Here is a 25128-nt window from a genome sequence, read left to right as displayed (position 1 = left end):
AACAAAATACCCCAAAACTCATTCTCCTAATACAACAATCGTGTACTTATCATATTTATCACTTGCACGTCTGTGGGGGTGGCTGACGTTCAGCTGATTTAGGGTAAGCTACAGGTTGGGTCCAGCTCTGTTCTATACATCTCTTACTCTTCTTGAACCAGTGAACTATCATCTGGAATATGTTTTTCTCATGACAGTGTCTGCATCAAATGAATTGGTAAGCCCAACTGTGCATGCTTCTGCTCCCATAATGTCTGCTAATATCCAGCTGGCCAGAAGCAAATCACATAACCCAACCCCAAATCAAGGAGTGGGGAATACACTTTACCTGACCCGAGGCCATAAAGGATGTAGGTTTATAATTCTGTCACAGAAGATTGGGGAAGTGGAACCAGTAGTTTAATTTGTCATAGTCTTTGATATTTCTCACAAGGCCAGGAAGACAGCCTAGGAACATGTTTCTTTAAAAAGAAAGCAGAGAGTTCTTCCCTCCTACATCCCCTAAAACAGCTTAGTCCTTTCTTCCTCCTGATGTGCCTGCTCAGCATCTGCTCATGATCCACAGCTGAGTTTCCTTCTCCTTCATAGAGTGTTGGCCATGTGGACGAAAAGGAGCCTCAGTTCGGCTTTTAGTAAAAGGGATCAGCATGTAGCTCTTTTCAAAATGCCCGTAAGAGATTGAAACTCATTCCTGTTAAAACAGACTGTTACAGAACTGTGGTATCTGGAGTAAGGGAAGTGGTTGTTGTGTTAGGTTATTATAAGTAGCATTTCATGAATGAAACAGTTAACTCAGCTTGTGTTTGAAACAACTGCACTTTTTCTTAAGGTCACCAGTCGGTATGCAGCAAACATCCTTTATGTATAAAACTTATTTTTTTTATCATGCAGAAAATGAAAAATAGTGGATTCAAGGGTTAAAAACTAATGAAGTTAACTGTACTACTTGATGGATGACATGAAATAAAATTGACTTTTTTCTAAGCTATGCATAATAGCGAAGAGTGTGACGGTTACTAGAACAGTTTGGTACTGCTGCCTTGGTTTATGCAAAGATGCCAACAGTTTGTACCCATGACTTTTGTGTAGTTAGTACAAGTGTCAAATGAAAAGGACAACTAGCATCTTAGTATCATTATGAAAATAGTTACAACATCTCAGACCCTTTTGAATGAGCTTGGTGACACCCCGATTCCTTCTAAAGGTCCATGGACTGCCCTTTGAACCCCTGCTCTGCGGTCTGTGTAACATGGCGGCCTCACTGTACTGCACAGAACCGTGAGGAGGACCATTCCTTTTCATGTGTAAGAAATAAGTACAAACGCACATATACTGGCTGTGTTTAAAGTGCTTACTGAGCCTCATTATCTGGTGAATTGTAACTAGAAGCACTGGGATGTTTGAACAAGCCTGGTTACCTAATTATAACACCTTGCAAAATAGCCAATTTTCTAGAAAACCATAGATATGGGACTTCTCTTTACCAGGAAAGCAGACTCCTCAGGAAGTGGTCTGATAATTCAATTCCTTGCTCCCTATTTTTGTAACTTAACTCAATAGTGATCTTCCATCTTGGCCCAAAGTGCTATTTTAGGGTGTGATTTCTTCATTAGGATTCTGAGATTTGTGCTGTAGCTATATACAGTACTGTCTAGATGGTGCACAGTTTCTCCTCCTTACAGTCAGCCCACGGACAAACCCCAGTTACATATACTTTTCTTGGATCTTCATAAAGTATCATGACTCCCTGGGGAGGGTAACAGCTATCGTTCCCTATGTAGTCATCAGGTGTTTAAGGGTGGTGTGGTCCATTCCTTAATCACCACCACCAGTATCTCTGTAACTCCATCTATCTTCAAATCTGTGGGCTTACCAAAGTAACTCACAGTATTGAGTGTCTTTGTACCCTTCTACCATTCCTGCTAGTCTTTCATGCATCCTTTCTCTGTCACGAGCCTTATAGCATTTTCAGAGAAATCAAAACTCTCCTTATAGGCCGTACTCATTTTAACACTTTGGTGTACCTTCTACTTGTTTATATTGGCTCTTTAAGCCTTAGGAGAAAATAGAAATGTTGGGCTCGACTGAGGATTATATCAAAGAGATACGGTATCTTCATTTAGATCCTCCACATTAAAACATCCGGTTCCCAATATTTTTGTTACAGTAGGAAAGCTTATTAGAGATCGGTCACACGGAATAATAGGAAAGCCTGTTATGGACTGGTCTCACAGAATTCTGATCCAAATCAAATAATTAAGGATCTCTGTTTCAGAATATCATTCTTAGGAAAAGGAGACTGTAGAATCATCTCGTACACAGACTTTCTCACACAAAGGATGGCAACTCTACATGTTTAAATGGCTGCATTTGTGGGTTTTAAAAAGAGTGCTGTAAAAGGAGGGAGGGAGGGATCAGACAGTACTGTGTACTGTGAGGTGAGAGTACTAAGAAAGAAGGACTTAATTCTGCTTGGGGTACTGGGAAAGGCTATAGAAGAGATGACATGTGCGCTAGATCTCAAGGGATGAGTCTGAACTAACCTGCTGGAAAAGGCATGCTGGTACAAAGCATACAAGGTTTAATTCTGGAAAAAGCCATGTAAGAATTTCTAGAAACTTGGATATGTAATTGTGCAGAAGGGAAGCCTTAAGTCAAATAGGCTTCGTTTTAAAGCATGCTAAGACATTAGCAGTCAGGCCAAGAGGGAGAGCCAGGACTCACGGGTCTGTCTCATATTATAGATAGCTATCTCTGAGGTGCAATGGGAAATTTGTTTTAATGGGAATTTTTTTTTAAACACAGGATGTCCTCATTTTTAGGGAATAATTGATGCCACAAAAAGATTGTTTAAAGTGAGTGTTCTTAAATAACATAATTAATGCTTGATATAATGTGTATATACGAGGTTGGACAATTAAATTTGCAAAATCATCCTAGAAAAAGTGCTGCATACCTCATAGCTGAATATCACTATGGTCACCTTTGAAGTACTCCCCTTGGGAAGCTATGCACTGACTCCAGGGCCTAGTCCACTCTTCTTAGCAATTTTGGAACTCTTTTTCTGGAATGGCCATCAGAACTACCATCATATTACACTTTATGTCCTGAATGTCATCAAAATGTCTTCCTTTCAATATTTCCTTTATCTCTGGGTGAAGAAAGAAGTCACCGGGGGCCAGATCAGGTGAGTAGGGAGGGTGTTCCAATACAGTTATTTATTTACTGACTAAAAACTCTCTCACAGACAGTGTCATGTGAGCTGGTGCATTGTTGTGATGCAAAAGCCATGAATTGTTGGCACAAAATTCAGGTTGTCTAACTTTTTCATGCAGCCTTTTCAGTACTTCCAAGTAGTAAACTTGGTTAACTGTTTGTCCAGTTGGTTCAAATTCCTAATGAATAAGCCCTCTGATATCAAAAAAGGTTAGCAACAGGTTCGTGAACTTAATCGTCAGACCTCATACATGTAATTCTGTACCCACAAAGAAAACAGTGTGCACTTTGTTTGGCTTCCCAGGGGACACATTCAAAATTAGGCCACAACACTCCAGTGATATTGGTGTTATTGTACTTCTAAATCTGGGTGGTGGCTGTACAGGTGTTTGCTTTATAATTTTTGAAATGTACTTTAAGTGTAACATATTTCATGATGAAAATAAAACATCTGGGGGGAAAGTTAGGCCACAAGAAAAACCTCAAAGGCAGAGGAAATGTAAACTGAAATTATTGAGTAATTTAAAAATTACAATAAAACCACTGTTTATCTGAATCTGTGGGATGTATAGCTAAAGCAGTGTTCAGAAAAAAAATTATTGCTTTAAAAACTTGTAAGAAAAATGAAAATAAACGTCTAACTTAAAAAGGTAAAAATAGAACAACCAAATAAACTTGAGAGCAGAAGGAAATAGTGAAGGTGGAAGCAGGAAATAGAAAACAAAAAAATGGTGAAACTAATGAGTAAAAAAAGTTAATTCTTGGAAAACAAATCATTAATTAAAGTGGAATAGGTTCAAATTCACAAATAAGAAGTAAGAAGGAGTTACGGATAACAGTGAAAACTAAGAGTCACAAAAGACTACTGTTGTTTTAGTTAGCTATTGCTGTGTAACAAAGTACCCCCCCCCCAAAAAAAATCTAATGATTTACAATGACAGAAAACATTTATTACCTTATCCCTGTATTTTTGTGGGTCAGGAATGCAGGAGCAACTTACCTGTGTGGTTCTGGCTAGGTCTGTTGTGAGCTGTAGTCAGAGTGTCAGCCAGGGCTGAGCAGGACTGTCGCGTTTGCTTCCCAGGTTCTCACTCGTACCGCTGGCTTGTTGGTGCTACTCTTGGCCTTAGTTCTTGGCCACCTGCACCAGAGTCTCCACAGGGCTACATGAGTGTCTGGTGACTTTTTCCAGAGCAGATGATGTGAGAGAGCCAGGTAGAAGCCCACAGTGTCTTTATACCCTGGCCTCAAAAGTTACATTCTGTCATCTCTACAATAATCACACAGTTGAGCCGTGTTCAGTGGGTAAGAGACTAAACAAGGAGGTGACTACCAAGAGATGACAATGCTCGGGAGCCATCTTGGAGGATAACTACCGCAGCTGTATTCAAGTCTGAAATAAGTTGGAAAATGTAAAGTTTTCTAGGAAAATGTACTTCACTAAACCTGCCTCTGAAAGAAAGACTTTCAACAGGCCAATTACCAAAGGAGAGATAAAGTCATCGAAGAGTTTCTTCCTATAAAAACACCAGGCATAAATAGTTTCACAGAGGAATTTTACCAACTCTTTAACGATATAATTACAATACAATTTAAACTGTTCTGGAGCAGAGAGGGTCTTTTTTTTTAAATGAAAAGAGTATAACATTGATACTCACTCTCCCCCCTCCCAAAAAAGAAAAACTTAAAATTGCTCACAAAAATATTAAAGGCAGCAGAACAGAGGATGGGATCTCGACTAAACTTTTGTGTTTACATCCAAGCACCAGTTTACTAGCAATTGTGACATGGGCTAGTCATTTAATCTCCAGGCCTCAGGTTTCTCATCTGTAAATTGGGATTAGTGGTACGGCACTCACAGGATTAGATGAGTTAATATTGGTAAAGTCATAAGAACAGCACTTGATACGTTGATCTATATCTATATCTACATATATTTACATATAGATATAGATATATATATCAATAAAACACTTGCTACATAAATTCAGAGCTGCCTCATCTGTGAAAATCTAAAAATCACTGTTTTATAAATGCGACTTTTTTAGAGCTCTAAAAACATGTGTTTGGGATTTTTACCTGCCCCCGTCCAGTTTTATTGAGATATAGTTGACATATAACATTGTGTAACTTGAAGTTGTATGACGTGATGATTTGATATATTTATAATAAGGTTAGTTAACACATCTATCATCTCACAGTTACCTTTTGTTCTGGTGGTGAAAACATGTAAGATCTACTTTCTTAGCCTTTCAAGTATTCAGTATCACATCAAGTATTCATGTATAGTCAGCGTGCTATACATTATTACATCCCCAGAATTTATTCCTTTTATAACTAGAATTTATACTTTTTGACCATTATCACCCATTTCTCCCACCTGCCCACCCCCTGGCAACCTCCAAGCTACTGTCTGTTTCTCTGAGTTCAGTTAAAAACACCTTTTTAAAGAAGGGAATCCTACCTCTTCCCATTTTGAAAGGGTGAAATGAATTGTCAGTTTCTTTTTCTGTACAAACTGAAAATAGTTAACTCTCTTTAGGCACGATAATGTGTTAAACTGCTCCATGGTCTTGGCTGTCTGTCAGAATTGTGTGTCATGTGTCATCTTTGGTAGTGGTAATCCAGATTTCCCTAGGGACTTTGTTAATGTTATGGTGAGTAAATAGAAATTTGAATATTGTGTACGATATTAAATCATGGATTAGTGGGACTGTAGACCTAATATTTTAAATCAACATTTGAAGAGAATTATAGTTGATATCCTGATTTAGGAATAATTCGTTTCTGAAATTTAAACTGGGAAAGTCACTGGAATAACTATTCTGAAAAGGATTACAATATGGCTCTGTAGGTTTCTCAGTACTTGCATTAAGACTTGGGTACAAATTGTTCATAAAATGTGTGATCAGTCAAAACCAGTAAAATCCCTAATATGACAAAAAAATATACTATACTCTAAGAGAAAGTTTTTCTATTACATAAAATCATTTAAAATTGATAGGTTCATCAACATAGATGTCAAGTATTTACTGCATGACAGAAATCACCATAGCAAGGCAAAAAGGGAGTGACACGCCATAAGAAAATAATTACATTTTTTGTGACAACTCATATCACAAAGTTTAATTTTCTCTAATTAATAAGGAGAAGCCCCTATAAATAAACAGAAGGACCAGCCACCAGTGAAAAATGAACAAAGCATACTACAGATTACTTCTCAAAGTGTTAGCTCCTGACCCTTTACAGGAAATCCAGGAGGTCAGATCTATTTTTATCATAATGCCAAGAAAGTGTTTGCCTTTTTCACTGTGTTCACTTTTTGCACTGATGCTAAGAAAACAATTAAAGGTAAAACCACTGAAAGATAATATTCAGAGACTTGTAAAAAGAATTCCCATTTTTTGGGGGGGCAAACACAAATTAATGCTTATTATGGGAAAGTTGGAAAGTACAGAAAAGTATAGAGAATAAAGGATATTATGCCACTCAAGGAGCTACTCTTAATAATTGGGTGTATTTGCAGACTGAAATAGAGAACAAAAACCTATCGTATACAAGTTTATGTCCAGTTTTTAACACAATATTAGTATTTTCCCATGTTTCTGAAAGCTCTGTAATCAACTTTAAAAATTGTTTTCTTTGATCTTGTAAGAGAACTCTGGGCTATAAGGGTTTCAGGTTTTCCTTCATCTTTGTTTTATTAATGCTGTCTTAAAAGAGATTCAATCTTGTAGGGCTTGTTCGACTTTCTTTAGCTCTGTTAAGTAATTCTTAACTAACCCATGGTCAAGTACTCTGGCAGCTAGGGAGGTGACTGCCAAACACAGGCCACTTTTTTATTGTGTATACTAAGAATAAATAAGCTCAGATTTTCTAGCTCTCTGAGGCTTTTATATCACATTAAACTTTAGTTATTCATTGGGCTTCATTACAAAGGCAAAATCAAATGGAATGGGAAGATGTCCTGGAATTTATCATTGGATTCCGAGTGGTCACATTGGACTTTCTTTACCACTGTGTTGATACTCATACTGTCTCCAAACTCTGCTCTCTGCCTTCTTCTGAGTCAGCTTTTGTTAAAGTTTCACACTGGCCTTGTGTTTTGAGGACCACCTTCTTATCTTTACTTCTCTACTGCAGAACTGAAAGGGGAACAGCAATCTCAGAATCTTCCTTAGTCTCACCTCGTTGCATGTTTTAGAACACACGAGTGGAAGAGTCAGCCCCCACTGTAACCTCACCGCCTGGGCTAAGTCTGCAGTTTCTACTTCTGAGACAGCATATCTTGTCTTTCTTCCCCAAATCAACTCGGAAATCAGTCAGTTTATTGCCTCATGCTATTCAAAAGATATGAGTATATTTGCATAAACAGCTAACTTTGAAAAGCTCTTAAAATATCTTTTTTTATTATGAAGTACAACACATAGGAAAGACAGAAACACACATATACATCCTAATGAATGGTAAAGTGAACATCCACATAACCACTTAGAGTTCAGGAATAGAAAGAACATTGCCAGTTCTTCCAGAAGCACTCCTCTTTCTCTTTCCAAACACAGTTCTTTCTCTCCCTCAAAGGTAAGCAGTAACTTGATTTTCTGTTAATCATTCTATTTTCTTTGTTGTTTTCCCAGTGAAGTTTCCTGAGCACTATAGTTTTGTTGTGTCTATTTTGAGCTCTATGTAAATAGAATCATATAACATGTATTTTGTATGTGACTTATTTCACTCAACTTTATGTGCATAAGACTTGTCAATATTGTTTAGTTGTAGCTCACTCTTGTTACTGTATAGTGTTTCGGTGTATACGTCACAATTCTCACGTTGGCAGACATTTGCCTTGTGTTTTAGGGAATTGTGAATAATGCTACTATGAACATTCTCGTACATGCCTTTTTGATGGATGCATGCATGTGTTTTTGTTGGGGATATATAGGAGTGGAATTACTGGGTCACAGGGTGTATGTATCGTCAACTTTAGTACATAAGGCCAAACTTTTTCCCAAAATGGTTGTGCTACACTAGTTGTGTGTGACAGTTCCCAATTGCCCTACCTCCTCCTCAGCACTTGTATTCCCTTATGCCTTAATTTTAGCCATGCTAATGGGTGTGTGATTGTGGTTTTAATTTGCATTTCTGTGCTGTGACTCTAATGTGCTTAAGTCCTTTTCATGAGTATATTGACCTTTTTTGGGAAGGATCTGTTCAAAGCTCTTGGCTATTTTTCTAACTGGTTTGTCTGTCTTTTTCTGACCTGTAGGAGTTCTTTGTGAATTCTGGATGTAAGCCCTTAATTGGTTATTTCTGTTGGCAGATTTCTTCCACTCTTAAAAGTGTTGTTTGATGAACCAGCAGTTCTTAATTGTAGTAATGTGGTCTAATTTATCAGCCTTTTCCTTTAGGCTAGTACTTTTAGGGTCATGTTTAAGACATTTTTCCTACGTGATGTTATGAAGATAATTTTTATTATCTTCTGAAAGCTTTATTGCTTTGCCTTTCATATTTAGGTATCCAGTCCACCTGGGGACAGTTTTTGTATGTGGTATAATGTAGGGAATGGTCTTTATATTTGCACATGGATGTCCAGTTTTTCCAGCACCATTTATTTAGAAAAGGATTCTTTCCATACTGCCCTGCGGTCCCTTTTGTTGTAAATGAAGAGACTGTATGTGGGTAGATCAGTTTCCAGACTCTCTATTTTAACCAGCTTTGTTCCAGCACCACTGTTTTAACTACTATAGCTTTCTATCAGTATCTGCTAGGATAAGGCATCCTAACTTCTTCAGTAGAGTTGTGACTGTTCCTGGCTCTTTATATTGCCACACAAATGATAGAATCAGCTTCACAAAAATTCTCTTGGGATTTTTATTGAGGTTGCATTGAATTTATAGATCACTTTAGGGAGCATTGACATTTTTACAATATTGTTTCCATCCATGAACATAATATCGATCTCCATTCATGTAGATCAATAATTCCTCTCAAAAGTGTTTTATGGTTTTATGTGTAGAAATTTTACATACCTTTAGTATGAATTATTACCAGGATTTTAATATTTTAATGTGATTATAAATATTTAAATTTTTATATTCTGTTTGTTGTTCATTAAATAAAAATACAATTGATTTTGGTGTTTTTCACCTTGTATCCAGCAACCTTGCTGAACTCATTTATTCTAATAATCTGTGGATTCCTTTGGGTTTCCTACCTTTACAGTCATATTGTTCATAAGTAACAACAGTTTCACTTGTTCTTTTATAGTCCTTATGCCTTTTATTTCTTTTTCTTACATTAGCTAGAACCTCCAGTACAGTGTCGAAAGGAAGTGGTAATAGGGATCGTTCTTGGCATTTCCCAGTCTCAAACGGAAAGCTTTCAACCTTTTACCACTAAATGCAATGTTTGCTATAGAATTTTTATAGATGCTTTATGAGATTTAGTATGTTCACCTCTATTCCTGGCTTTCTAAGAGTTGTTGTTATTCAGCGTTGAATTTTATGAAACGCCTTTACTGCAGGTATTGAGGTGTTCATGAGATTTATGTTATTGATATGAAATATTATACCAAGTGATTTTCTAATGTTAAACCATGGTTATACTACTGCAATAAATCCAATTTAGTCATGAGTTAATATCCTTCTTACATCTTGCTTCACTCAGTTTATAATATGTTGTTTGGATTTTTGCACCTGTGTTTATGAGTAAAATTGTCCTATAATAGTTCTTTCATTTAATATCCTTGTTATGTTTAATATCAAGGTTATGCTGGCCTCTAAAAATGAGCTGGGGATACATTTTTTAATTCTTGGAAGAATGGGTGTGTCATTTCTTCTTGCTAGTGAAATCATCTAGGTCTAGATTTTCTCTCTAGAAAGTTTGCCTATTTATGGATTCAATGTATAAGATTTTTCATTTTTATTTCTTCTTTGACAGTATTACTTGGATTTTTGTAGAAATTTCTCCACTTTGTATAAAATTTAAGATTTATGAACATAAAGTTGTTCATAGTAGCCTCTTAACCCTTTCTATGTCTGCAAGATTTGTAGTGATATCCCCTTTTTCATTCCTGCCTTTAGTTATTCGTGAACTCTCTTTTTATCTTCATCAGTCTTGACAGTGTTTTAACTTTTTTATTAGTCTTTTCAAAGAGCTACATTTTAGCTCTGGTCCTCTGTTTTCTAATGTTTTTTTACTCTTGTCTTTCTTTTTCCCTCCTTGGGCTTTTTTTTTTTTTTTTTTAATTTTGTAATGTATTGTTCTTTATTTACTTTTCTGAAAAAAATGCTCGCCTCTTTAATTTTTAACCTTCTTTTCTACTGTATGCACATAAGGCTCTAACTTTAAGGTAGGCAGAGTTAAACTATCCCACAGAACTTCATATTGTTGTTTATTAGTTGAAAATATTTTCTGATTTCCATTATGATTTCTTCCTTGGCGATGTGTGTGTTAGACGTGTATTTCTTGATTTCTTTATATAGAGAGCTTTAGTTTTCTCTTTGTAATTGCGCTATCAGAAAACGTGTTTTAAATTACTTTGAAGGTCAGATAAATTATTTCAACCCTGAGAAATGTGTTGTCTTTGCAGTATGTGCTCTAAAATAATAAGTATACTGTAGTTGTGAGATACTGAATTTTGTATAAGTTGTTCAGTTTAAGTTGTTCAGTTTTATAGCTTTACTGATTTGTGTGTACACACTTGTTTTTTCTGTGCCAATTATAGCTTTGTCTATTTCTTTGAGTATTCTGTCAGTATTTTACTGTAAACCTTTAAAGCTATTTCTTGGCTACTTACAAATTAATAAATGTTATATCTTCTTAATAATTTGAACTTTTATCATTGTGAAATATGGCTCTTCATCACATTTCTTACCTTAAAGTTCACATTGTCTAGAATTAAGATAGTTACACCAGTTTTCTTTTGATGGACATGGTATATCTTTTATTCCCATCCTTTTACTCTCAGCCTTTATTAATTCTTAAGTTTTCTATGCATCTCTTGTAAACTTCATGTGGTTGGATTTTATTTTGTTTTAATACAGTCTGACAGTCTTCAAATTTTAATGAGAGCTTTTAATTTACTTACATTTAATGTAATCACCGATATATTTGGATTTAAATCTACTATTATGTGCTTGTTTTTTAACCTATACGTGGTTTGTTTCTTTCTTGCCTTATTTGTTCTTTTTTTTTTTTGCCTTTTTCTTTTTGACTATTTTTTATTCATTTTTTTTCTTTTGTTAGTTTAGAAGTTTTTACACTCTTTTACTTCTTTTTAGTAATTAACCTAAAGATTACAACAAAAGTCTATTACGTATCAAAATCAATTGGTACTTTTATCTGTTTCTTAGATAACGCAAGGACTTTAATATGCTTTAGCTATTATATAGTATAGTTGCTACTGTTGTATTTTTAATTATCTGTATATTTTTAATCCAATCTGTATATATTTTAATCCAACATATTATTCTTGTTTTATGCAGTCAGTATTCTTTTAGACTTACTCACATATTTACCGTTTCACTGCTGTTCACTTCTCCCTCCATGACTTTTTTTGTGCTTGGGACATTTTCTATCTGTGTTTCCTTTAGTGCAGGTCTGCTGGTGACAGGTTCTCTCAGTCTGTCTGAAAATGTCTTTATTTCAATTTCATTCTTGAAGGTTGTTTTTGCTATGTATAGAATTCTAGGTTGGCAGTTGCTTTTTTCTTTCATCACTTTGAAAATACCATCTGTTGTTTTCTGCCTTCCATTGTTTCTGTTGAAAAGTAAATTTTGTATCTTTGATTTTTGTTGCATGTACTTTTTTGTTTCCTGATTGCTTTTTAGAGTTTCTCTTGCCTTTGATTTTTAGCAGTTTAGTCTAGGTGTATGGAATTCTATTTATTTACTTTTTAAGAGGTTGAAGGCTTTCTTCAGGCAGTAGGTTAATATATGTAATTGGTTTGAAAAATGCTTTGCCCTCATCTTGTCAATATTTCTCCTACAGGATCTGTCTTCTCTCCTGGCATCTTTTTACATATGGTAGATCTTTTTATTGTGTCCTCTCTTTTACCTTTTCTGAATTTTTCTAGAAAATTTTTTATTCTGTTTTCCCTGCTTGAGTCTTTATATTTTCTTCTGATCTAACTTATGGTCCATTAATTCAACTGTGTCTATCTCTTTCAGCATGGTTATTTTAAGTCTGTCTTATAGCCACAATGTCTGGAGTCATTGAAGGTTTCTGTTTTCTGTTGTTTTTACTGGTTTTCATTTACATTGTCTTGTCTCCTTTTGTGCTTGGTTACCTTTGATTGTGTCTGACATCGTATTTGAAAAATTATTTATAAAAATATTTTGAGGCCTGAGATGCTACTTTCCTCCAAAGAGCGTTTTTATTTTTTCTGCCAGGTGCTAGGACACTAGCAACCTGAGTTTACTTTAATCCAATTTTAGGGGTTATAATTTTTTGGACCATTCAGATGACTTGAAGCTAGGCTGCAGTGTCTGCAAGGACTGTTATAATTTCAGTTTATCTTTATGTCTAGGATACAAACCTCGGGGATCCTAGCACCAGGCGTGGAGGTTTTATCAGGCAGCAGCCTGCACCCTTGTGTGGGTCTGGACTCCAGCTGTTATTCTGTGCCCCAGGGGTTGGCAAATTTGTTCTGTAAAGGACCAGAAAGTAAATATTTTAGGCTTTGTAAACCATATAGTCTTGGTTGCAACAATCACTGCTGCCATTGTTCTGCAGAAGACAATGAATTAATGAGCATGAATGTATTCCAATAAAACTTTATTTACAAAATCAGGCACGAGGTCAGATTTGGCCTGTAGTTTGCTGACCCTGCTGTAGTCTGGCAGAAGCTCTGCTCAGACTCTCAGTCACCTCTTCTTAAATTTAGATTAGCCCTAACTGCTGGGCTAGCCTCTCCTTGGCCCGTTGTATTAGCTCTCTAGTGCCTTTAAGAATATGCTGAGTTTTTATGTTTGGTCCAGTTGTTCTGGTTTAATATGAAATACTAGACTGCCATTATCAGAAGCTCAAGTTATATACATGGTAACCCATTTAAAAGCAATAAGATTTTTCTTCTCTCTGGTCTCAAGAAAAAAGTTCCTTGAGTTGTTCTCAGGGAATATCTCTCACTAGTACCCTGTGATATATAAACGACTTTTTAAAAAATGGAACTGAGTTTCAGAACCTGTTTCTGTCATCTTCCTAGAGAGAGTATGTGTTCTGGGGTTAAAGGTAAAGAGCTGTGCTGTCCACCGGGACGTTCCTCCACGGTGGGATGTTCTGCACCTGCTATGTTCAGTGTGTAGCCACGAGCCACTGTGGCCAGGGTGAATGCAGAGCTAAGTTTTCACTGATTTAATTGTAATTAAACTTAAACAGCTTTGTGTGTGTATTTAGTTGGACGTGGACGCAGCTTAGATGGATGCAGTGTGTTGCTGCGCCCCCACCCACAGAAGCACCCATTTTCCGGGGCTCTTGCAAGACATTCACAACCTGAATGTGTCCCATGGATGGTATCGCACTAAATATCTTAGGCCTTGGGCAACGTTTCCATTGATTTCTGCCAGTCACCTGTTGTGATGGAATTGCACATGTTATCCTAAGTGGGCCACGTGAAACTGATGTAATCACTCAGTTTACTTTCTAACGTGCATTTGTCTTTGCAGGGAAAGGGGCGCCTTCGTCGAGGAAACTATCCAGGTCCGTCCTCTCCTGTTGTAGTTCAGTTGCCCTCCATGTCCGATGTCCCAGAAGAGACGCTGACTGGTGAGACGGCCTTGGAGACGGACATCACAGAGCAGCAGCAGGCAGCTATGCAGCAGGAGGAGAGAGTGCTGACAGAGCAGATTGAGAGCCTGCAGAAGGAGAAGTGAGTGTCTAGCAGGAGGGCGAGCGACCAGTTACCAGCTGTTTTCATTTCCTTCCTTCTGTCCTTTCTTTATCTTATTTATTAAACAACTCCTATGTGTCAAGCACTGTGTCAGGCGATACAGGGAGCATGGAGATGTTGCCTGCACTCGGGTAACAGTGTGAAAGTTGTCACCTCAGGCAGGGAAGCTCTGTGAGTAGTGAGACCGGAAGCTGCTACAGTGATGATTCTAGATGGGCGGCTGACTGGGTGGGACAGTTTGTGTTGGTCTTGGCCACCTCGGTGAACAGATTTGTCTTAAAAAGGAAGAAGAAGGATTTCCAGGCTAAGACCAAGTCCCTTCCGAGAATGGGCATTATTTAAAATACTGTGAAGGAAGGTTATTATCTGAAGATCAGTAGCGCTGTAAGGCCAGCAGCTATATGGTCAGGGTAGGGCGCAACTCTCGTGGGTGCGGGGGTACCGGGTGGGCAAACTGGTGGCAGTTTAGAAGGCGGACAGATAAGTGGCTCTGTGCCCTCCAGCATCACGGGAGCCGGCGGGGGGTGGGGGGGTGAACACTGTGCCCTGGGGATGACATGAGCACCCACGGTGCTCCCTGAAGGCGCATGTGCTGGTTCTGGTCGACGGTGAGGACTCTCAAGCTTTAAGGGGATTGTTGTTCCTGAGCTCCAGGACCCCTCGTCTGAGAGCTTGGTTCATGGGGGGATATGGGTCTGTGTGTCAGGATTGATCCTGGGATTTAGGCAAGCTGAAAAAGCAGCTGGGGCTCAGCCGTGCAGAACATGAGAAGGCAAACGTGATGTACTTGACCAGGCTGTCCGATATAAGAATGATCTAAGCAGAGGCCCTAACTCAGCTTTGGCGAAAATGGTTTGAAGTGTTGAAGGATGAGTTGGAATCTGTAGGATGAGGCGAATCTTTGCAGAGAGAGGAACGTACGAGCACAAACTCACGTGTGAATGCACGAGGCTTCTGACGCTGGTATGGCAGCACAGAGTCTCTGGTGACATTCTCCTTGAAAAGATTGTCTGAATCTCAAACTAGGTAGTGGAGGTACTGAAGGATGAATAGTTTAAGATAGGTAGAGTGGAAGTGAAGCTTAAAGGGTTCTGAAAGGGAGGAGACCTGATGGAAGAGGGAGTAAGAGCTGGAAGGATAAGGCTGTGGAGTCCTGGGTTCAGCTGATGTGTTTCCAGGGTCTGCCCACTGGGGAAAGTTGCCTATATACAGTGGAGGAAAGGTTGTTAGAGGTGTAGACATAAAGGGACTTGGTGTGAGGGTACTGAAGTGAGCTGTTACAAAGATACTGATTGAATTAGATTAGGGTGGTGGCAGGCAGTAGTGAGAAAGCGAGATTAGGACCCAGGCACCAAAGACGGCAGGAAATGAGGGGGCATAACTGAGGTAGGTGGGTGATTGGCGAGGAGGAGTAGAGGATACTTTGGAGACGGCATCACCTTCAAAAGAGAGTAAAGATCAGTGTTTGACTTCATCCAGAGGTCTCTCTGTGGTCAAGGTAGAGAATATGGTCTGTAGCCAGTTAGTGAAGTTCCATGGAAAATAGTTGAAGAGCTGGAAGGAGTCTTAGAGATGAGCTCATTTAGTCTCTTCATTTTGTGGTTGAGGAAACAGGTCCAGAGAGAGGACAGGGCTCTCCTGATGCGTTATGAATGAGTGTACAGTGAGTTTAGGGCCCTAATCCCTGATTTTATTTTCTTTTATTTTAACAAAAGATCTTCCCTCACCTCACCCTTAGCCCCATTTTGGGTCCCGGCCTGTGCTGCCTGTCTGTCATTTGTCCTCTAGTCCATGTAGTTTTAGCTTCCAAGCCTATGGCTTACAGGTCCTATCGCCACCCTGGAGGGGAACAGTAAGAAATGGGACCATTTTTCTGCTTAAATGCCTGACTTTCATGGAAGATTGTTTCTCCTCTTGTCTTCCTTCCACGCTAATGGATTTCTTGACTATTTTACAGGGAGGAGCTGACATTTGAGATGCTTGTCCTGGAACCGCGTGCCTCTGATGATGAGACGCTTGAGTCGGAGGCCTCCATTGGGACTGCTGAGAGCTCAGAAAATTTGAATATTGAATCCGAAGGTGCCATCTCTGAGAAATCAGGTAAATGACGTGTTAGACCAAAAGACTCCAGATTTGTGTTGCAAAGAATTGGGAATCCTTAAGGATTCCCAAGCTAAGACAGGGTTCCTTTCCAGAATGCCTCGCCTTATGTGCAAAGGTGACAGAGTCCTAAGGAGGTGAAATATACCCATCTTGTGAAGCTCCCATGGAAACTATTCATTAGACAAAGCCTGCAATGTAACGCAGCTTTTTGGTAATTTAATGTTTTCTGCATTTACCACAGTGAAAAGCCAGTACTCCCACCAATGTTGTCTTACTGAGCCATGACCCATTTTCTCAGGATAGGTCGTTTCCTAACTGGTAGTAGCAGTTGTAGACCTCCCCGAATAGCCCAACTCCAGGCTTCCTTGGGATCCATTCTGAAACGATGACGCAGCAATGGATGGCACTGCTTCTCGGGTTAGGATGTCCTGCACAAAGTAGGGCAGCCGGGACCCTCCAATCAGAGCCCACCCAGCTTCACGTGTGACCGGTGACCCCTGTTCCTTATATGATGGTTTGCGTTAGCGGGAACTGTCATTTACAGCTTTGGTCTCCTTTTTGGATTAGAGAGAAGCTTAGCGCTTGGCTCCCTGAAGGCAGCTGGCAAGTTTGAACCTTCTAGCAAGTTGAGAAAGCAGCTGAAAAAGCAGCACGAGTCTTTGGATTCGGCGGACTCGTCAGTCTCTTCTTTATGTTCATCTAACACTGCATCTTCTCATGGGACCAGAAAACGATTTCAGATTTATTCTAAATCTCCATTCTACCGAGCTGCCTCAGCCGGTGAGGCCCTGGGAGTGGAAGGGTCACTGGGCCAGACCAAATCCATGGAAGACAGGCCTCAGTTCATCAGCAGAGGAACCTTCAACCCTGAAAAGGGCAAACAAAAATTAAAGAATGTGAAAAACTCACCTCAGAAAACCAAAGAGACCCCAGAGGGCACTGTTGTGTCTGGCCGCAGGAAGACTGCGGACCCAGACTGCAGCTCCGCCCAACAGCTAACTCTCTTTGGAAATAATGAGTTTATGGTCTGAGCTGGCAGATGTGTGTTCCTTCATGGCGGTGGTAAACACCACAGTAGTAAACACCTCTCATGAGTGGTAAACACCTCTCATCTTCGGGGCTTCTTCTGATCACCTCGTCCACGGTCGTCCATCCTAAGTGTGGGCCTGCCTCGTGCCCAGGCACAGAACCGAGACCTCGGGTGCTGAATTCCTGGGCCTCCTGCTGAAATGGAAAGGCCCCTTTAAGCCTGCGGGGTGGTGCCAGCTGTGCCTTGGCTGTTGAATTGGACTAGAGATTTTACTAAATAAAGCCACATAGGGCCTGGAGGTTTGGGCCAGTTGTGGGGGTCTCTGTAGTTGCCTCGCCTTTTCCATCCTCTTTTCCTTCCCAGAGGTGGATGTGGAACTGGGGGCCACGTTGTGGGCCTGAGGGACCCACTGATTTCTGACATTTGAAGAAAACATAAATCTTTCTTAACCATGAAAGCAAAAGCCTTTAGGTTTATTTTGGGATAGTTAGGAGCTGGGGTAGAATATACTTTTTTTCCAAGGATTTATAAACAAAATGCCGAGGCCCTCTATTTTAAGATTTTTGAAAAAACGTTATGTTATATTCTGGGGAAAGTAAAAAAGCAATTGTTTCCATTAAGCCATCAGAGAATGTCTCAGACATCTGGTTACACATGAAGAAGCGAGTACATGTTTTGTTTTTTGGTGATGTTTGATATAATAATAATCAACGCTGGTTTAACTCCTGGTTAGTTCCTGCCAAATATATTGCATGGGCTGAAATTTCAGTAGCCACCTGTTCTTATATTCCTTGGTCCAAGGATCAGGTTCCTCTGATTTTTTTAAAATGTTGCAGAGATTTGGTGATCCCTAAACAAGAGGGTTCCAACCGAGTCCAGCCAGTCTTCTCTCTTTGTATAGATCACACACACAAACTGCAGATCACGTATTCAGAGGCTGGTGGATTTCAACCACAAAGTCAGATAAATTATGTCACCATTTAATCACTTCTCCCAAAACATTCACACACAGTACTGCATGAATAAGTGTTACAGAAAGCTGCCAAAAAATAAGAGAAAAGTTTTTCATAGGACCCATTTAATTTTCATCTTCTTTTCCTCAGACCATCAGTATTAAATAGATTTTAAAAAATCAAGGACTACTTGAAGCTATTTTTGTTAATATTCTGGTTACTGAAGTTTACTGTAAATATATATGTATAGTATGCATATTTCTTTTTAACCTTCTGCTTCCCTCCTCCCCATAGAATTCCTTCCCCTAGATTATAGCCTCCCGTCCCTGGGCTGAGGGACAAGCCAGACCATCTCTCACCACTGGGCGTCTCCATACACCTGAGTTACAGTAGCATTTTAAGCTTCTTAGCATTGATGGGATTAGAAATCTGTTTTTGCTATTTATGATATATGGAAAATGAAACATGATACCCTTTCTTGAGATAAGTATGTGAAAATGTTTATTTTTAAGATTTTTTAAAGTTACTAAATGCGTCTTGTCTAACTACCACATGCACTGTTCTAAAAAAGAGCCTTTACCATCTGTAACCTGAATTTTGGTTATTCTTCCTTTTCATGCTTCTTTGGTTTGAAGTTATGGAAATATTAAGACTTGTGTTAAGGCAGAGTCCCCCCTGTTACGCAGCACTGAACCTCATGCCACTGTTTGTGTGGTTGTTGTTGAGCACGAGGTGAGACTCGGAACGTTGTTCTGAGGGGCAGCTAACAGTAACAGGAGTCTTACCTGGCCCTGGTTTGGGTTCAGAAGTGAGCTAGGGAAGGGAATCCTTTTAAATCTCCAGAATGATAATGGTTAGTGAGTAAGTGTTCAATTTTATATCCCACAAACACCTGCTGGCTTGTTTGTGCTGTTCTGAGGAGTAATAAATGGAAAGCCTTTAAAAACCTGAATTTTGGAAAATCTCCTGGAGGAAAACCCAACCCCTCAGGCTGGCTGTGTCCCAGTGGGATCGCTGCCCCGGCCCCAGGCCAGGCTGCAGTCTGGCCCAGTGCTTCTGCGAGAGTGTTCTGCTGGGCCTGACTGCTCCTCTCTACTTGCTTCAAACATTGGTTAAATACTACACAGAAAAAGCGGTGACCCTTTCCTTCGGCCCCGAGGAATGGCCTGGAGAACACATCTTGGCGTATGTTCTCCTTCTAAATCTTTGTGGAATTTTTTGTTGTTGCCATTGTTTTTTGCAGAATAAGTTTTTGGCAGTTAAAAAACTACTCATTAAGTCACTTTATAGGAACTCAGCAATGGATGTTAAGAGACTTTATAATTTTTCTCAGGGACCTGAAACCTGAATTTGGATAAAATTAAATAAAAAATATTTGTTTTTCGGTTGCTAGATTTGTGGATTTCTAGTCATTTAACAAGCTGCCAGAATGGAGGGTGGTGGGGAGAAGAGATCACGAAATTGTAAGAATGGAGAGCAAGTGTGTGACCCTCCGTTTGAAGGAAAGAAAGCCTGTTGTTCTCATAGGGTAACAGGTATTGTGACCTGGTAAAGAGATGAAGTCGGAACTCTTAAAAAACTGTCAGAACCAAGTGCTGTATCTCCTTCCATTTGATCTAAATGGGTTCTCTCCCTGGTTCAAGTTCTATCACCAGTAAGTGAGCGGCGTGCATTACAGTCAGTTACAGTTAAGATAACCTCAATAGTGTCGCATCTCTGTGTCCTGTTGCTTCTCCTTTGCTTGTTTTCTTTGCTCTTGGATGCCTCATGGCCGCAGTGGGGCAGCCCCACACCTGAAGCCCATCTCCAAAATGCAGAGCACTGTTCTTACCACGCATTCCCAGCCCCAAACAAAGCCGGGATTCTCAGTTCTCCTCTTTAAAGCCTACACATCCCATATTGTGGAAAATGTCACGGAAACAGAGAAGTGTAGTTTTGGGGCCACATTGGGTGTCACAAAGTGAAGCAAATGACTAACAGCAAATGCAGGAAGGGTTTGGAGGTAACTGCTTAGTTTAGTTTCTAATGTACTTTGTACTTCCTGCCATTTTAATTACTTTGCCACTCTGGGCTCTAGAAGCACAAAGGGATAGACAGCCTTCCCTGCAGAGCCAGACCTGAGGCAGGGAATGGGATCCCTGAACCCCCACTTTCTCATGCTTCAGAAACCAGCTACATCTCTTTCCCTCTCCCCCTGCGGGGAGGTGAGTGGAGACTGCTCTGCTCTGTTGCAATAGGGTTGTTCTCACAGTCAGAGGGTCCCAGACCCTCGCTGGGAAGAGGAGTGCCACCCTGGCGCACACTCAGTGCCCACGGGCCACAGTTATTTTAACTGCAATGAATACGTGCACCTCTCGAGCCCTTTGGTGAACGAGAGAGATCAGGATGTGTTCAAAGCTAAGAGTTTTCATTTTAAAAAGAAACCCGGTCCAGATGACTTTCTTTATCCTTCTTTTTGCCCTTTTTTTCCCTTGGCGGGGAGTTGGACATGGGGCATACATCATTGTGTTGACAAAGTGTTATGTCTACCCGTAATTTTGTGACAACTCCCCAGCACTGTCCCCCAACACCATTCTCGCCTTGGTGGTGAAATTCGTCAGTATTTGTGGGAGTCCTGTCTCTTTGCCCCTGAAATGCTTGGAACCACTTTTCTCTGGAACCACTCCCACATTTGATTTGGGTTAAAAGAACAGCAGAACAGTGTGTGGACATGGAACTGTTAGGTCTTCTTGGTCTCTTTTTGAAACTGTTTATTTAAAAGCCCCACCAAAGGGTCTGTCACCTTGTTATCCATCCATACTTATTACCTATTTATCAGCCCTCTTAGGTCATAGAAAAGTTACACCTTTTGAACCAAGTAATTGTATTTACTAGGGGAAAGGTGTGTGCTACAGATTAGTATTATATTATTTTAATGGATTTAAAGTAATTTATAAGTATGCTGAGTGTAAATTTTTAAAAGACTATGTATTGTAAAAGGACATATCCTGTGAAATATAATATTTTACTGTTAAACAGAATAATTCTATAAGAAGAATGACTTATTTCACCCACAGAACCGATTCCATTCCTGATACAATCAACAGGCACTTTGTATTTTGGGGGTTGGGGGGGGAGCAAGACATCCTCTGTATAAAGTCCAGTTTGTGTCACTGAAAATACGCACTGTATGGCTGCACAAAAGCAGCTTGAACAAGTCACTCCAATGGCTCATTAAAGAACAAAGCTTCTAGTAGCAGCCATGCGTGTGGTTTGTTTTCTCACCATCCTGACTCCTGCCCTAACTCGCTCCAGTCTGATCCCAAGGGACAACAGTGATTTGTGTTTGTTAAACTGATTGTTTGAAGGAAGGGACTGAGCCCAAAGTTGACAGTGTAGAGGGGGTGGTGGTTGGAACTCAACTGAGTGCACGTGATGGTGAGGTGAAGCTGCTCATTTCCTGTCATGGATGCCACCATGTTTCCCCGAAAAGAAGGCCTACCCTGAAAATAAGCCCCAGTTAAGATCGTGAGCCAGACGGACGCATTTAGTACGTTATGACGATGTTCCAGAAGAAGATGACAGGACTGTATTTGAATAAATGTAGATTGTTATACATGAAAAAATAAGACATCCCCTGAAAATATGCCCTAATGTGTCTTTTGGAGCAAAAATGAATGAGACCGGGGCTTATTTTCGGGGAAACACAGTAGCTGCAAGCTGTCCAGACTTCATCTCATCCGCTTAGGGCTGGCTGGGCAGGGAAGGCAGTACACTTACGCGGAGGGTCCTCACCAAAAAGGCCATGAAGTGGGAGCATCTGCTTATAGAGGCCCAAGAATGCCAACCTAGTTTGTCATCGTCGTCTGCCACTCTACTAAATGACTTTGGAGAAATCATGTGCCCTTTCTGGGTTAGTTTTCCTCTCGGAAATGAGTTCTCTTCCCAGGTTTCCTTTCTGGATAACTCCTACTGACTCTCAGGTCTCAATGTAAAACAGTTCTAGTTGGGAATTACCTCTTCTCCCTTGAACTGGGTTAGATGTCATATGTTCTCAACAGCTCCCCGTGTTTGTCTGATGTAAGCTTCCCAACGCAAGAAACGTGACTGTCTTGCTGACTCTTAGATCTTCAGCACCTACAAAGGGTACCAGCACTTAAGTATTGGAAGAGAGCATTGAATGAGATCAGCGCTTCCCAAATGCCAAACAAGGTCTAAGGTAAAATGGAAAAAAAAGTTAATGTAGTGAACTTTTCCTTTAAATGTATTGAGTTTTTAAATGCTGAGGTTATCTTTCCCATTCCTTTTTAAAGTTCCCATTTACATTTTTGCATTACATTACATCAAAATGATAAGGATAGAGTGAACTGTTGCTTTAAATTTCCTTAATTGGCCCAACAAAACCTAGAGGTACAACTTTTAAAACTTGCCTCTGTGATTACTGAATTTACAACAAACCTTTTCAATTGTGAAGATGAGTACATGAAGGTATAAGGAGATGCGAGTTACACAGAGACCAGAGCTTTGGTTTTTTAAAAAATTGTTCCTTCTAAATTGGGAATCAGTACAGGGTCTTAGATTCAGGGACATACTCATGAAAGTATTAGGTTGGTGCAAAAGTAATTGCGGTTTAAAAGGTTAATTGCAAAAACCGCAATTACTTTTGCACCAACCTAATAGATAAGACACGTGATATTTGTTTAATCTTGTAGGCACTTCGGACACATAGTTGTGGAGTGGTTCACTTCCCAGTTCTGAGTTGCTGTTAATCCTCAGGTATTTCCTGAGCACCCACACTGGTGAACCAGACAAGCTCCAAGCCCGGTCGTGCTTGCATCCTAGAGGGGAGAACCCATCGTGTCCACCAGATGGAGACTCGTCATGGTAACAGCTGGGAACGTTCTGCCATCAGGCTCTAGTCCTTCATTTGAACGGGTGCTGTTTGGCATCTCTGAGTCTTTCTCTGCCCTTTCTACCTTTAAATACTCCCTTAAGGGTGAAGGAAGAAGAAATGTGTCGTATGAACCTGAAAACTGCAGCTGAAAAGAAAGGCTCAGATAGGTCCACGGAACCACCTCTGTGTGCTTCATAACCAAGGGCATCTCTGGTATTGAGGGCAAAAAGGAACTTTCATAGTATCCCCTCCCCCAGCAAGGGCCCTAGATGCAGTAAAAGAGCTGTTACCCATTCGAATTTCAGTGGGGCCAATTCACAGCAAAAGGTTGAATAAATCCTGGGATTGACTGAGAGCTGCATTGTAGTAGGAAAACAGAAGCCACTCACAATGTTCCTGGTGAAAAGTACTTCATATAGGAATTAGGGGCTTAACATAAACACTAGAAGGACTGGGCAAGCTGGACAGTTCTTAGGAGGTTGAGAAAGTAACACAGATCTCAGCCAGAAGTTCCTAAGTTCTCAAGAACTTGTCTGGAAGCTACTGCAATTCTAAAGAATGCCGCTGTGAAATCTCCATCTTCCGACATCTGGCCACAACTGTCTCTGGAGAATAATGGAGAATAATGGCTTCTCGATTACTTTCCAAATCTCATGCGCGCCCTCTTTCCCTTAGCAAACCATAGGGAAAGGGATCCTGGGAAATGTAGTTCCTGGACTGATGCCACCAGCTTATACCTCCTTTAATTCTCCAAGACTTCCTCCTGGAGACCCCAAACAATCTCTTTCCCAGTGTAGCCCTGCTGTGCTCACACATCCCAGACACTGCCCGTGAACTTCAGTGGGCTGCTTTTGCTGTCTTAGGTTTTCAAAAGCAAAATGAGGGTAAGTGTTCAGGGCCTACGTGGTCGTATTTCAACCATGTAGCTTGCTAAAGTGCCTTTGCTTGGGCTTTCTATATATAGACCTTTCAACCTTATGGACTAAACTTTTGGTAGGGAATTGGAAGGTACGATGGCATTATAGACATGAAATGACCCGAATAACTGAGGCAAGCCGGATAGTTTTAGAAGATGAAGAGTCTCAAATAGTTTGAATGCTTACGTGGGATGGACCGCATCTGGGCAGGATTTTCCACACACTCCTCCCTGGGCGCCAACCTAGCGATTGTCATTTGCAAAGCAAAGTGTTCTGAACCATGCTCCCTCCATCATGACAGGATATCTGTGTCAGCTGGAGGATTCAGGCACAGGCCAAAGGGCAGGGAACCCTTAGGATTTCAGATTTCTCACATGACCTTTTCCTTCTTGAATTCAAGTATCTCTTCTTTGAAGGCAGAAAATGCAACAGACTGTTCAGTGGATTCCAGGGACCGAGGGGGTCCTCTAAGCCTCAGGGTTTTCATTTACAAACATGGATGATTTCCTCCTCCCCCAAAGTTAATCTGAGGATTAAATCATCATGCACAATGGGTACTTAGTTCATTGCCTGGCATATAAAGTGCCTGATACATGTTAACTGTTTTATTATTCTTTTCTAGGTGTGGGGACAGAGTCCCAGAGAGCAGTTTCCAGGCTCTCGGCATCACGTGGAAAGGTGCTGGCTTGGTTATTAGTTGGCCATCAGCTGTTACTGGTTAGCCATTAGCTACTAATATAACTGCCATGGCTACACTAGGGGGTTGATTGTTGGTTCGTTGGGTGGGTGGTTGCTTGGCAGAGAAGCGGACCGGGGATTGTGGATCGTGTGGCTCCTGCTTCCTGTATCTCCAACCCAGCTGCCAGAAAGAATATAGTGGTATGAACCCCTGTGGGGACAGAGCCCCAGAGAGCAGTTACCAGGCTCTCGGCCTCACATAGAAAGGTGTTGGCTCAGATAGTAGATGGTCATCAGCTGTGACTAGTTGGCCATCAGCTGTTACCAGTTAGCCATTAGCCGCTGATACAACTGCTGCCGCTAAGCTAGCAAAGTGGTGGTGTAGTGGTGTAGTGGTGAGGCGTGAAGGAGTGTGGATTGCGGACTGCAGAGAGGCGGATTGCAGCTAGCAAGTGAGGTTGGTTGGCAGAGAC

General features: G+C 40.4%; 1 protein-coding gene across 17 annotated transcripts in view; it reads left to right on the top strand.

Moving 5' to 3' along the window:
• The window catches only part of MYO9A (myosin IXA), a 265178-nt gene extending 245603 nt beyond the window's left edge, over positions 1–19575 (top strand). For 14 of the 17 annotated variants that reach the window (XM_074328218.1, XM_074328213.1, XM_074328212.1 and 11 more), the window contains 3 exons: positions 13878–14080; positions 16059–16201; positions 16772–17369. In XM_074328218.1, the coding sequence (XP_074184319.1) occupies positions 13878–14080; positions 16059–16201; positions 16772–17235 (810 nt within the window). In that variant the 3' untranslated portion in view covers positions 17236–17369. Of the gene's footprint in view, positions 1–13877; positions 14081–16058; positions 16202–16771 lie in introns of all 17 variants that reach the window. The other 3 variants (XM_019735965.2, XM_074328221.1, XM_074328215.1) reach the window with 1 other exon arrangement.
• Positions 19576–25128: the final 5553 nt, after the last annotated feature.

Source organism: Rhinolophus sinicus, linkage group LG03 (genome assembly GCF_036562045.2).
Source record: "Rhinolophus sinicus isolate RSC01 linkage group LG03, ASM3656204v1, whole genome shotgun sequence".
In the NCBI taxonomy this organism is placed as follows: domain Eukaryota; kingdom Metazoa; phylum Chordata; class Mammalia; order Chiroptera; family Rhinolophidae; genus Rhinolophus; species Rhinolophus sinicus.
The sequence above is the reverse complement of the archived record's forward strand: the minus strand, read 5'-3'. Positions and strand labels throughout refer to the sequence as shown.